This window comes from Phoenix dactylifera, chromosome 8 (assembly GCF_009389715.1).
Source record: "Phoenix dactylifera cultivar Barhee BC4 chromosome 8, palm_55x_up_171113_PBpolish2nd_filt_p, whole genome shotgun sequence".
NCBI classification, from domain to species: domain Eukaryota; kingdom Viridiplantae; phylum Streptophyta; class Magnoliopsida; order Arecales; family Arecaceae; genus Phoenix; species Phoenix dactylifera.
In genome coordinates, this window is record NC_052399.1 from 22,025,091 (window position 1) to 22,040,085 (window position 14,995).

The 14,995-nt window shown below is 39.0% G+C and overlaps 1 protein-coding gene across 5 annotated transcripts; it reads right to left on the bottom strand.

Annotated features, from left to right (window-relative positions):
• Positions 1 to 4,680: 4,680 nt before the first annotated feature.
• On the bottom strand, positions 4,681 to 11,065 carry LOC103720811 (protein phosphatase 2C 50-like). Of its 5 annotated transcripts, XR_005513032.1 has the most exons (7): positions 10,480 to 11,065; positions 9,453 to 10,389; positions 8,962 to 9,345; positions 8,759 to 8,864; positions 7,091 to 7,216; positions 5,978 to 6,099; positions 4,681 to 5,365 (listed from the first exon to the last, which is right to left on the bottom strand). XR_005513032.1 is itself a non-coding variant. In XM_026809879.2 (5 exons), the coding sequence occupies exons 2-5, from the start codon at positions 10,155 to 10,157 to the stop codon at positions 5,028 to 5,030; spliced, it is 1,533 nt and encodes a 510-aa protein (XP_026665680.2). In that variant the 5' UTR covers positions 10,158 to 10,389; positions 10,895 to 11,062; the 3' UTR covers positions 4,681 to 5,027. The 5 variants fall into 5 exon arrangements, 2 of the variants coding, with proteins under 2 accessions (XP_026665680.2, XP_017701594.2); XR_005513031.1 differs by lacking the exon at positions 5,978 to 6,099; XR_005513033.1 differs by lacking the exons at positions 5,978 to 6,099; positions 7,091 to 7,216 and adding an exon at positions 8,163 to 8,318 and having other exon boundaries at positions 10,480 to 11,064.
• Between the last annotated feature and the right edge of the window lie 3,930 nt (positions 11,066 to 14,995).

Below are 14,995 nucleotides of genomic sequence, written 5' to 3' on the forward strand. Positions count from 1 at the left end.
GTATATTCTGACTTTAGTCCAATCCATGCAGCGCAGCTTATTAAATATCAAACTCGATAAACCGAATCGAACCGAACCGAATTTTGGGCTCGATTGGAACCCTTTCCTTAATAGGTTTGTTCACTTTCGATTTTGGTTCGAAAAAACCAGTTTAAACCGGTTCAATTCCAAAAATAATCTGATCCGTTCCAGATCGTGCACATCTCTAGTTTGTCCATTGGACTGGAGCTTGGTAAGAGCAATGATAAGATTGTGATGACCGGTCCAGCATTGAAAAATATGAGTGCGTGAATGATGTAGCAAAAACACCGACTCCTAATTTGTTGACTACAAAGCAAAGCGATGATTAAAAGAAGCTCCAAGCTAGTTACGACTGGTTGCACCAACTGCAGGTAGTATTACAATGGCTTCTGGAAATTTGATACCTGACTAGTGGCGAATTTTTCAATTCCCTTGACAATACGCTCGACGATGGCATGTCAAGCGCCCAAAAGTCTTCTTAAGACCATCTAGAAGCATGGTCGACGTCCCATCGCTCATGCTCTTTGATGTTTGACGTATGCCGTACGTGTCCCTCCCGCCAGCTTGCCTTCCTTCCTGCAAAATAACCTGTAATTGTCTGAGTTGCCGGACATCTTTTTAGGGCACCCAAGTTTTAATTGATTCTTGTGATATTATAACTTACGATGTTTACTGCAATTAGATCTTTCTATGTGCATAAAATGGAGACAAAATAATTTAATTTTCACATCTCCCCACTCACCTCGATAATGCTTTACCCATTTACAGATGACATTTGTTTTGAGGAAATGCTCAAAGACTGCACTCATCTTAGCTTCACCAGTTACCATCAGATATTAAAAGTTTCTAATGTTCAGTTATTTATTAAACTAAACTCAAAGTTAGAATTTTGAAACTCATGCCTGAATTTTTCATCTAAAATAGGAACACCAACCACTCGCCGTGATCATCTTTTATCAAATCTCATACTATTCAGTCGCCTCATTTGTTGCTCATCATTCTAGAAATTTCCTGTGGACCCAGCAGTTATCTATTCCTTCTATTTTATGTAGTTTTTTTGATAGTGATGTAGTTGGTTGTGCTTATGCGAGAGCAGTGTGAGCAGCCGTTTCACCAAAAAAAAAAAGAAGAAGGGATTGGCTAGTTAAGCAACCGGGGAGGAGTTTGTAAAGCTTGGCCAGCCAAGAAAGAGTTGCTAAGATGAGACTATAAACCAGTCCAACTTTTGTGGATGGCGTCTTGAAGCAACCTACCTTTGTATGGAATTGAATTCAAAACTGCAGGCTCGGCTGACTGCCATTAATATGACGACATGTAGAATGGTGTAACGACATTCTATTTTTGTGCATGGTAACATCTAATAGGTAAGATGGACACGTACGTCAAAATATTTTATGCTCAATATTTTTTTTTCAGCTGACGACGGATGGCCATTATGTGCATTGGACTGGGCCAGCCCAATTATTTATGCTGAGCTCTTGAACCAAGTAACGAAAATCTGGCCCAAGATATCGAAAGCAGCTATTAATGCCGGATAACAATCAGATAGTAGACAACCGACATTACTGCAAATTATGCAAGCATGATGTGGATTTTGCATAAAAAATCTACCTAATTATTTATTTTGCAAGCAAAAGCCTTTTTATGCATAATGATACACAATTAAAGGTTCTTGGCTGGCTTTGCCCCTCGATTGAAATGTGAGGCATCACATACCATTGTCAAAGCCTATATATATATATATATATTGAATTAGGCATTCAGTGAGTATGTTTTTCCCATCTTAGACTAAGATTTAGGGGATATATAGTTCTAGAAAAAGCAAAGATTTTTATTGCAATAACTAAGTGGATTGCTTGTATGTGATAACATTTAACAACCAAGTGTATTTCCCATCGTAGTAGCATTTAATACGTGATAACTAAGTGGTTTTCCTAGCAAAATTGTCCATGGACCCAACTTGAAGGAGACCCAACCTGAGCCAGACCCGAAAGTGATTTGTTGTTGTATCTAGGTCTAAGTGTTAGCTTTGATTGGATCTAGATGAAATTGGAGCTAGACACGACCTGGTCGCCGGGGAACGAGGGATTGCTTGTTCATTGGCAACCGAGGAGCCATGACCGGTTTGGGATAACAGTCTCAGGACTCCGGCCCAAAAGTGGCAGGTATAGAAGTTGAGCTTCCATGGGACGAGCCAGGACCCTAACAGTAACGAGGGAATAGCCCGACGTCTATTCCCCTCATTTAAGTCGTAGCCCAGAGCCTGCATATATTGGGCCTAGACTAAGTTGGACCAGAATATGACCCAATCCGCTTACAGCGCTGCCACCTGATCCAGATCCAATAGTGATGGTTGAGTATAAGACTAAACAAAATCTTAGAAACAGCTAGCTTGGATTTCGTCTAGATTAAGTTGGAATAAGAAGAGCTGCTTAGCCCAACCCAAAAACGGCCCAAATCCTTTGAGGATCCCGTGATCGCACGATGCAAAATGTTGACTTGAGCGAGAATTAAACTCTTGGGCTTATTCGGCTTCGTCAAAGCGCAGTTCATAGTTCGTGCAAGAGCACAGCATGAGTAGCTTCTGAACTAAATTGGTTTTTATCCCCCCAGCCCAATTCATAAAGATTGACAACGTTTAGCCCCATTTGGTTTCAAGGCTAAGGCACTGCCGTCATTAAGATTTTTTTTTTTTTTTTTTTTTTTGCTACGGCTGATGAGTCACACAATCTAGTATGTATACATCTTTGAGAGTTGGAAAGTGAAATATCTCAAAAAAGAGGTGGCATGGCCATACCGTCCGTCCACAGCAACTCGCCAGAGTGATCAGCAACAAAAGTTTGAAAACTCCGAGTGAAGTTGAAACCATGGTTGGGGAGACGCTAGCCCACAGGTTGATCCCTTTTATAAGCATTAGGCTTCACTCCACCGTTTCAGGTTGCTCCAAGGCAGTAAAGGAAGGCCTTCATTCCTTGGCAGGTGACAGTTGCCAAAGACTTATGACTTGCAGGCAAAAGAAAACAAAGTTGTAACGATGTAATGGGAAGAGAGGCATGGCTGCAGCATGTATTCATCAAAAGACAACACAGGCCAATCCTAAGTTTTTTGGAGAGTTTGTTCAACTGAGGCCTACCCTAATGGCATCTCCAAGACCACCCAAATGGTCCTCAAAGAGTTATAAGTTAATCCATATAAAGTTAGCCTTATTCACAATTTTTTCGGTAACATTTTCGTGCATCTGATGCAAGATGGCAAGAAGGAAAGGGTAATTTCACAATTTTTTCAGTCACAATTCCATACATCATTTAGACATAAAAGAGGAAAATTAAAGTAAATGGAAGAATTGAGAAGAAAGTTGTTACCTTTTATCGTTTAACTACCAAGAAACAAACCTCTTGATGTTATTCACTAAAATATTCCTAAAGCTTTTGATCAGATTAACTATTGGACTTTTTATGCGGGTCTAGGAGAAGAGGCTCTAGCTAGGGTTTGAAAGGTGTTATTTATGAAAAAGGCATGTTGAGATAAAATTACTTAGAAGTTCCTAGTTGAAAATTAAATTACTCATAAGTCTCAAAGTTTACAAGCACCTCGGGCTGTAAATGGATTAAATTTCTAGTGAGATTCATCTTGTATCCGCATCTGAATTCAGCAAGAAAATCAAGTTCGGATCCTTCAAAATGAATGAACTCCGGAAAACTCACATCTAAACTCGATCCATAATTAGATTTGAGTTTCTTTGTCTAGGTTCAGTTTAGTACATAATTTTAGGACGTCAATTAGCCAAGGATGAACCATTTTCAAAATTAAAATGATTATTATCACAATAGTCTGAAGCAGATTGCAACATGAAAGGAGTACAATATGGAAAATAAATAATTGATTTTTGAAGAAAAAAACCCAATCACTTTTAAAATAGATTTGAATTTCTTATATTTAATTTGATTGAAACAAAATCAAAGATTCAAAATGTCAGGTAGGATTCTAGGGCTAGAATAGCAACCAGCGAACGACAGGAAGAGATGTTTCTACTACAATGAACGGCCCCATCCTCCCCGCTTTCTACTGTCACTGTTTGAGGCAGCATCTGAAGGAGTTTTCAACGTTACGCAACTAATTAGGAGCGTTCTATGTACCAAAAAAAGGAGCGTTCCATGTACCAAAAAAATTAGGAGCCCTCCATACCTCATGCATCATATACCACACAAACTCTACAGTTTTAACTACATACGTTATGTATTGAAGTTTGGAAGGAGCTTAAAGCTTGGCTAGGTTAGGGCAATTCCTTGGCAGAACACTGAATAAACTAGCAAGATCAACAATGATGTCATCAAGGCATTATTCCGATCTAAAATAAATCAGAATAATAATAAAGCTGGGTTTTTTTTTCTTTGAGCCATTATTCTTTAGAAAAATGAATACAATAGACAGCCACCAGAATAAAGGCATAAACAGGATTTTAAGAAACATCAGCTGCATGGATATTATCAGGAAAGCAATTCATGTATCCTAGTGAATATGGAACTTCACACAGCAATTCATATACTTAGTGAATCAGAAACAACTTCTGGAAAATAACAGAAATAAACAGATATGCCAACATTATCAGACCGATCATTCGCAGATTCTAGCCTCAAATGTTCTCATCAAACTAAGATGTGGTGGGGGAAGAGAAAGACTCAATCTTAATATCCCTCACAGAGCCATGGAGCTTGGAGGCAAACACAAATACAGCCAAGCAGAAGGGTCCCCAACAACTTAAATTTACATAGCTAGTACATCACCCAGGTGAGAGAAAATTACTTCATTATAGGACTGAAAATAGAAAATAAACCTATTTTAAAACATCCTATAATACATACACAGCCTATAATTTCTCATACAGCCCTTGCAGCCCAAATTAAAAAAATACATATATGGGCTTACGTATCAACGGGATTAAGAAACTAAAGTGAAGGTATATCTTAGGGTTCTTTTAACTCAGCTAAGACAGCTGATTAACCAACTTAAGTCTTACTCTTGAACTTCCTTTGGGCTTTCAGGTCAACAACAATAATGGTGATGTTATCCTTGCTTCCTTTTTGGAGAGCAAGTTTTTCAAGGTATTCTGCAGCTGCTTGAGCTGCAGGATCAGCTCCTTCGCCTCTTCTCGCGGTAGAGGCCGTAACACCATTCTTTTTGTGCCAGAGAAGAATCCGTCTGCGAGCAGCATCACAAACCTCTTCGTTTGACATGACATCCCATAAGCCATCACTGGCTAATATGAGGCATTCATCTTCTCTCACTCGCGGTACAATTGTGACTTCTGGATCTGGAATGATCCATGGTTTTAAGTATCTGTCCCCTGCATGTCCACCACCAATATATGCTATTAGCCGAGTATAAGAGCACCACTTGATCATGTCCATAGGTAAACTATTAGAGTAGACAAATCAAGAAATTATGATACCACTTTGATGATTATCAATTAGTCTCAATCGATGGAACAGCTTGTACAGATATTCATCTTAAATCCATGACCTACAGTCATGACATATATGATACATGCTTGATATGCATGTATTATATTGTTGGCAATGCAGACTGCATGAATGCCAAATTCTCCAATAGTCAACACGAATCCTACTCATCCAAAACTCTATTCAATTTGTGTGCTAGAGCTTACGCTTTAAATCCCCATGCCATGACAGTGAATTTGTTGAAATTCAAATGGTTAGGGTTCTAATAAATTCCAGTAGACATGCTCAAGTATAATACGCAAATAAAAGGTGTCATGTACCATAATCTTTTCTTCTGCCACAAAATATAAGGGTTCATAACGCCTATCACTTAAGCACTGTATTGAGCATACATGTCATAGCTTACCAGAAACCTAGAGTAGCCTAACTCAAGTATGTCATAGCATTGTATCGAGCATTGTACTTATTGTATTGAGCAGACATTGTATTGAGCATACATTTGATCCGAGTCTGTTATAATGGAATATATCCAGATTTATAACCTCGTGAGGTAGAGCATAAAAAAATTGCTGAAGTATTTGCTTCACAAATTAAATGGTATCAGCAGGGCCTCCAAAAGCTGCAAAAAAGTAATGGACGTGAACCATATGAAATCCAAGTAGCTGTCAGAGGTCACAGTTTATTTGAATGCTCCATTTTATTTGAAAGAAACCAATATCTTGGTTCATCTTGGTATTGGTCACCTATTCAGATGAACAAGATATCAGCCTTTAAAAATCTTCATATAGATTTTCATCAGCTACTCTACTACCCCGTGATTCAAGTGGGATGGCAATTTCAGGCTGAAAATTGTGAATGAATGCATATCACTTATTATGCACCTTCCACATTTGCAAGTACTTGCAACCAAATTAGGCAGACTTCAGAGAACCTAGAATTAATTTGCGAAAAGGAATTAAAAATTGCCAAGTTAAAAACAAGATAAAAGGTTCTTATTCATGGTATGAGAGGAAGAAAACACTTCTCAATAATTGTATCGGAACCAAAAAAATGTGCAGGTTTGGCATGTGAATCAAGACACAATTCTCCCCAACATGAAAGCATGTCAAACAAGTGAGATGCATGCCCATCGAGTCTATACAACAAAAGTTGCATAGAAGTTTGGAATCTATGAGCTGAAACAGAAAGAGGGGGGATGGACACCGTAAAGTTTTTCGCTATGTAGAGTTTAATGAGGAATGGATGCAGTAGAGGTAAAATAGTTTGATGAGTTTGACACAAAAATTTGGTGAGCTTTGCCTTCACGCTCAGCTGACAGAAAATGCTATGTTAGACAAGGAATACAGCTGCAAATCATTTTGAGAAGAAATGCGGGGTGATCTCCACCAATTTATTTAAGTAACATAAAGAATTACAGAGATAGAAAAGCTTAAGCACTTGTCCAAGGAGTTTAAAGAGCTTGAAACCAAATCACAATAATAAAAGAGGAGTTGAAAGGCATCCTTGGATTAGGAATTTATGTTAACAAGCAGAGTACGCAGGTAGGAGTTCTAATTTCTATAAATGAGAAAATAAAATTAATAGAAAAACAGAGCACAGAATATGCAGACCAGTTCATGGGATGAATATGATCATCATCCTTGTACAAACAAACTAGATCCCATACAGAAGCATAGTTTACATCCACCTGTGAAGTGTGAGATGAATTGATCTGTAAAGGAACAGATATTCTTCATCTACAATCATAAATGTAAAATATTAGAACTGTATTTCTATGAGTATGTCTCAACATATAGAAGAAAGCTATTTGCTAGTGCTCATGCATGTGGTCCACATATAATATGCAGATGCCCCTCTGCAAAGTTTTATATCTTGCAAGTCAGATTGTATATAACATAATTATATGTTCTTTACAGGCAAAATGTTATCTAAATTCCAAGTGCCCATATAATGATGCATAGCAAATATTTTAATCATTTTGATACAGCCAAGCCAGCATAAGGTGGAAAATTTAAAAGGAAAGCGTGTTATAAATGATAAGCAAAAAAAGAGATACCAACATGATTTGGGAAAATGTTTAAGCTTATAGAGAGATTAAAATAAACACTGGAGTAGAGCCGAAAATGTCGGGGTGGTTTTTCCTTTTCTAAGGAAAATTGATGTTCTTCTTGGAGGACCAGACATGGTTAATTTAAAAATTTTAGTTGTTTTATGAAGTTAGGAAAGAGACTTGTAGAGCAATGGTGACAAGTACAAGTGAAGAACATGAGATACCCTTGACCTCATATTAACTTTTCCAATTCCAACACAACAATTATACAAGCAGCTCTGCAACCTGTATTTGATCCTTATTCCAATTGTTGCAACTAGAACTGAAAACACACAGGGAATGCATATTTTACATGATTCCCATGAAAATCCATTTGAATCATAAGATCTGAAGTCCAAAATGCAAATACATACTACTAAAAGAGGGAGTAGGAGTGGAAGGGGGAAATAACGAAAAAGAGAAAGGAAATGAACACTAGCCTAACTTCCATGTTCTACATACCACTTTATATATCCTAACATTGATCCGTTGATGGTGGTTACGCCTTCGTAATGCTTCTCAAAATGTATTATAACAGAAATAGGAAGGATTTGGCTCAATTTGTAAAGGGACACAGTTAGGTTCGGAGATACCTCCAGCAACAGGTTGGGCTGGGAAGTTCAGTTTCAATCAGGTCTCACAGCCCCTACGAATCACCACTTCATCAAAGGCAAACACAATTCATAAGGGTCATGGGAACTGGCTTGCAGCCTATTTGGCATATATCGCACGGTATGAGTAACAGGTACCTGCAACATAAATGGCATCATTTATGTAGAGCTTTGCTTGCCTCTTCTGACATTTGCCTGGGTAGTTAAATTTCATGGTGGGTCTCCTTCCCTTTCAAAAAACTGTAGCTACTCTTCTTTAATTGGTTAATTACTTCAATTTTCTATTTATAAGCCTTACGTTACACATTAATATGTCAAACGGCAACAAGAAAGATGACCCATAGAACATGATCTATAATTGTATATTAAAATCTGCGAATCTTCCCTAGCAACTGCCGGGCCTGTCTGAACAAACACTGCCAAGCTCAGGTCTCGTGATGGTGAGCAAAATGGATAAGAACATCACGTGCATTCAACAAACAGATGTTATGCAAGCGAAACTAGCACGACACATGCATTCTCAGTTTCAATTTTTCCAGACCCAACTTCTTTCGCTTGTTTGGGAAGAGTATACATACCAATTGACCTTGACATAGCAAGAACACCAAGCACACGGTATCCATTCCATTGGATAACCTTTCCTCCAGCTGCTTCAATCCTGGCATATTCATCATCTCTGTTGGGCTGGAGCACAGAGGCGGATATTGGTTTCTTCTCAGCCATTCATTTTCATCCAAAGTAGAACAAGATGCAAACTAACTGGGAACATCGCTTGCCTTACCTTATGATCCACAGATAGAGCCACTGGTTCTTTGCCACGACAAAGTACCACCCTTGAATCCCCGCAGTTTGCAATGATAATGTGAGACGAACAAATAACAGCTACCACCGCGGTAGATCCAACAGTCTCCGGGGCAATGGGTTCTGATGGGACGAAAGAGGAAAGGCTAGAGCTTGACCCCTCCTCAGAGGCATCTAGCGTGCTTCCAACAACTTCTCTACCCTTCCCTCCAACCTCATCATCAACCTTTAGAAAGCAATTAGTGAAAGCCATTTCCCATTGCTTCTTCCAATCGTCCCCGCTGCTATCTCCAAAACTTCTGTTTAGATTTTTAATCTCTTCAATCAATGCTAAATGGATGCGCTCCCGGCAGTAGTTAGCGACCTGGTATAGGCGAACCACAACCACACAGCAAAGCTCCTATTTGAGTAACATCATATAATCCACATGAATGGGAAGCATAACCAGTGAAAGAAATGAAGGAATAGTACCTGAGCACCACCATGGCCATCATAGACTCCAAAGAAATGGGCAGGCAAGTGACTCAAACTTGGACTCGTGCTTTCCACCAAGCAATCAGCAGTTAGCATCCGGGCTGGAATTTCCCAAAACCATGGCAAAGCCACTGTGGCGTCCTCCATCTCCGGCCTTCTCCCGCAAATAGACGTGCAACCCCAAAGGGGCACGTAATTCGCCAGGAAAGCACGACTACCCTGAGCTGCCGGGTCAACAAGGGCCGCTGCTAGTTTCAGATCAGAATCAGCGACGCCCTCAGTCACCAAACTCGTACCCGAATCCCCGGCTATGATCTCAACACCCGGAGCAATGCTCTTCACCATGTCCCAAGAGACCACTATTGCAGTCGTATCAGCCGCATCCAGAGCTGAGAATTCTTCCAAAGCGCTCGCAATGCCACCGCCATCCATGATTACTGAACTGGAGCTCTCAGGAGACTGCTCGGGCCCAACAGACACGGAGTCTTCCTCGTCGCTTCCAGGCAGCGTCCGTACCTCCAGATCGTCGCCACCCCCTCCTCCATTCGTGGTCACAGCCTCAGCTTCTGATTCCATCGGATCAGACAGCATGCTCGAGGCATCGGTCATCAACTTGAGGCGATTAATCTCCATTGGATTTTTATCCTGGAGCGAATTGCCTACGTTAATCGGCAAAGCAATCACCGGAGACATCTCCTCCATCGCCGCCTCCACCTCCTGAGGCGTCCTCGTGGTCGAAACAACAACAAGAACTGGAAAACCGGCAGCAGCAGCAGCCCACCCCAAGAATCACGTCAACTCTCATTGCTAAATAACAGCTTCCTCCTCATCATCATCACGATGAAATGGCCTCTTAGCCCAAGATCTGAGCACTGCCGCTTTTTATGCACAAATCTCGAACTATTGAATGATGGGGAGGCTGATTGATCTAACACTAGGAACCCCGAAGAAAAGGATTCAGCCCTTATCCTCAAGCACAGGAATAAGGAGGGGAGAAAGAGGGGGGGGGGGGGGGGGGAGTTACCTCGACAAGAAGGGGTTGAAGGATCACAAGAAAACCAACTTAAAGATGGGAGGGGGCCTTTTCACCACATGGCTTCCGTGGATCTGAAGTAACCCCTCTCAGCCTCTACAAATCTAAAATCATCTTCTAGATTATAGTCTTCGCCCCCCCTCCCTTCTCTCTCTCTCCCACTCTTATACCATCAGCTCTTCACAGCACAGAGAAAGAGAGAGAGAAGAAGAAGAAGAAGAAGAAGAAGGAAATGGAAATAAAAGAGCTACAAACTGCCTAACATCCTATCACTTTCAAATAGGGGAGAGCAAAATAAACGGAGATCTTTCGTGCTAATCTTTTGCAATAGAAACAACAACAGAGAGAAAGAAAGAAAGCAACCCCCACTCCAGGGAGAGTGGGGAACTAAAAATGGAAGGCGTACCACGATGAAAGAGAGGCCGGGTTGCGTGCTATTTCTCTCTATTCTCTCCCCTTCTGGTGGGAAGCTAGGCGTGGCAAACGAGCTGGAGAGCAGAAATTGGAGCAAGAGAAAAAAAGAGAGAGGGAGGAGGGGAGAAGAGAGAGTGCCAGGTGTCGGGTGTTGACGGTGATCGGGTCCATTTCTTCCTCTTTCGTTTCGCTTCGCCCGCAACGAAAAATTTTAATTTAAAGCATAATGACGGGACCGCCCTCGGCATTTACCGGAATCGCGGAGGCGATGCGCCCTGATGGGTTCGGGCATCGATGATGGCAGCCTGGTGATATCATCACTGCCGTCTGATGAAAAAGACCCCCCCGGTGGAGCCGGCGTCAGGCGGGAGGCGACCTTTCAGCTTTGCCCCCTGTTCCCTTCGACAATCATAGCGGATTTAAGTATTCGATGCGTTTTGGCGCACACGTGGCCTGCTGTTGAGCACATGTGACCCCATATTTCCTTGCTATCATTTTTTTCCTCCAAGAAGGAGATCGGATCCGTCCTACGGAACAAAAAATCTTGTAGGACGGGCGCCCGACCGAAATACAGCGCGGGCTCCCTATTTTACCATATTTCTTATATCTATCTTCTTTTTTTATTTTTAAAATATATTCTTATCTATACATTATATATAATTAGATAATATATACTAAATAAATTAATCATTTAACAAATTAAATATACATCTATTCGTAATGGATGCATAGTTTTTAAATTATGGCATTCAAAAATATACGGTATATGATCAGATAATACATATTTAGCAAATTAGTCATTTAATAATCTAACATATATTTTTAAATAAATTAATACATAATTTTTGAAAGATTATATTCATCAATATATACTATATTATCAAATAACATAGACTTATCGATTTTCTGATACAAACTACACATCTTTTTGATATACGCTCGCCAGTGATTCAATAAATATTTTTAAATAAACCGATGTATAGATTTCAAAACATGCCTTTTATTATGACACACTGTATGGTCAAACTATATGTATGAAATAAATTGATCGTCTAGTAAGTTAAATCATATTTTTAAATAAATCAATGCATAATTTTTAGAATATGATGTTTATTAGTACTAATATGTGACGTGCAATTTTTTTGAGTTTTTGAATTTTTAGATTTTTGATTTAAGATAAATATTAAAAAAACATAGTAAAATAAATCGTTCGTATTTCTTTGGAGGATACCGGCCCCACATAACTTTTGTTCCAGCTCCATGGCTAAATTGCCGGCAAAGGCAGCCGGTGCTATCACATCATGCCGGTGACGGTCACCCATCGTTCGGGACAACCGCTCCTTTGAAAGGCGTGCATGAAGCAGAATCGATCTGGGTCGTCCACGTTTGATCAATGCCGTCCCCGTAGTTGTTGTGGAAATGTAGGGTCCTCCACCGAGTTTTGCAGCGTAGAGAACCGCACAAAACAGCCATTATCATCTATTCAGAGATCGACGGCTCTGCTTCATCCCACGATCGTGTTTCCAATTTAGATTTTTTTGATGGACGAAAGCCGTCCGTCCGTCTCCGAAACGGACGATGCGGGCAAGGCTGTGTAGCGCAATCCGGTGCAAAACACGCGCCGCGGATGATCCCGAGCCGCCCTCCGTTAGCGCCGGAGCGTTAGGAAAGAGAGAGAGAGAGAGAGAGAGAGAGAAAGAAGCCGTTACTAAAAGGGAGGGCGTCAGGTTGGAGGAATGAGATTGTTTCCGTGTCCCGCGAACATCTGACGTCGATTGAGCCACGGGCCGCGCGCCACGAGTCCGCGACCTGACAGGGTTGTCTGAACCATCGCCACGCGTCGTCCCGGAACGTCTCTGATTTGACGCGCCGATTGACGCCCCCTGCCGTCACACTGACCACCTTCTCCCTTTTCTTTTTTTTTGTTTATTTTTTAAAACTTGGGATCCGTCGTCTCGGGCGTCCAGGCGGCTTTCGGTGGACCGTGATATCACTATCCTTTTGATTCTTCTGCCTTCCACCTTTCATGAGGTGCGAGTTGGAGGTGGTCCTCAGAGTGAGGAAAAACAGGGCATGGGTCTACATCTTCCCCATGCAACAGGGCGATGAGTCATACGCTCAACCACTTTATGATAAGTTCTGACATTAGATTCTAGAGATCAGATCTGTAAAGTGGAATTAGTCCAGCCATGCTAATAAGCTAGTTTAATCTACTGAGGTCGGACTGATTGGTTTAGCCTCCAATTTGGTGGATTCCTGTTAATTTACATCCACCTTCGAAACTCATTCTTAACCCTAAATTATGTAGGGCTGGACAAGCGTAAAGGCTGTCAACGTCTCCTTTCCCCTGCTAACCATATCCATCCTGGATAAACTTAATTTTGTGAGAAACGTTGAACAAGTTATTCTAGATATATAATCAGAATTGGCCCACTTAACCTGGTTTCGCAGCAAGAGAAAGGGAGGGTGAAATTGAGAAGCCCTTCCAGGAGCTTTATTCTTCTGTGAAAATTGGGGCATCAGGCATTACCCACTGCATTAGTGTTCTAGATCAGTGGATGAGAATAAAGCGGCGGATATCGTGCCATGCGCGAAAGGAGAAGGATAAGATAGCGATCACGTTTTTGCTAAATGCTATCTTATGATAACCAAGCTTCCATCAAAGGCAAGTCTATCCCTAAGCATTATTTCCAGCATTCGAGAAAGTTACGTGCCATCACCTGGCCGCAATAGATAAAAGAGTGCGGCGATGACGAGATGGCTACTTTTAAGTCATCAAAAATTATGGACGGGAAGGTGAGATGCTAAATATTACGTCTTTTTCAAAATTATTGAGAAAATGGTAAATAAGCTTGATATTTTCGCACTAGGGACCTGAACCATGACCCACCTAGGCCCTATTTGGGGGAGCTGTTGGCAGTAGAGCTGTTGGAAGTAGAGCTGTCTGAAGTAGAGCTGTTATAAAAAGCTGTTTGCTGTTTGGTAACTACATTCGTAAAGTGCTGTGGCACTTTGTTTTGTGTTTGGTAAACAAAGTGAGAAAGTACTTTTATATGACAAAATTACCATAAAGGACATTACATAGTATTATACAACAGAACATAATAAAACATAACATAAATTAATACATAAATATACGATATAGTATAATATTATTGTAATATAAAATAATATTATGTTAATATAGCATAATAGTAATATAATTATTAGAGTAAATTAATATTTGGTAATATAACATAATATTAAATTATTTAACATAACATATTAATGTATTATGATATAATGTAATATATATTATATTTATAGTATAATACAATAATAAAAGTATAAAATATTATAATTATTAGTATAAATTAATTTCTCATAATATAACATAATATTAAATTATTTAAAATAACATATTAATGTATTATAATGTAATGTAATATAATACAATATTTATAGTATAATACAATAATAAAGGTATAAAATATTATAATTATTATTATAAATTAATTTTTCATAATATAACATAATATTAAATTATTTAAAATAACATATTAATGTATTATAATGTAATGTAATATAATATAATATTTATAGTATAATACAATAATAAAGGTATAAAATATTATAATTATTAGTATAAATTAATTTTCCATAATATAACATAATATTAAATTATTTAACATAACATATTAATGTATTATGATATAATATAATATGATATTATATTTATAGTATAATACAAAAATAAAGGTAAAAAATATTATAATTATTAGTATAAATTAATTTTTCATAATATAACATAATATTAAATTATTTAACATAACATATTAATGTAATATGATATAATATAATATGATATTATATTTATAGTATAATATAAAAATAAAGGTATAAAATATTATAATTATTAGTATAAAATAATTTTCCATAATAATTTCCCATAATTTCTCATAAAATAATTTTCCGCGGTTCAGGGGCTCTTCTTCATGGTCCACGCTCGAGGAGGACCTCAGCGTGGGCCGCGAGGTTGATGATAAAAAAAAAACAATAGATTGATTTTGGAAGGTATGGAAAAGAATTAAAATTTTTTCTTCTAAAATGTGGT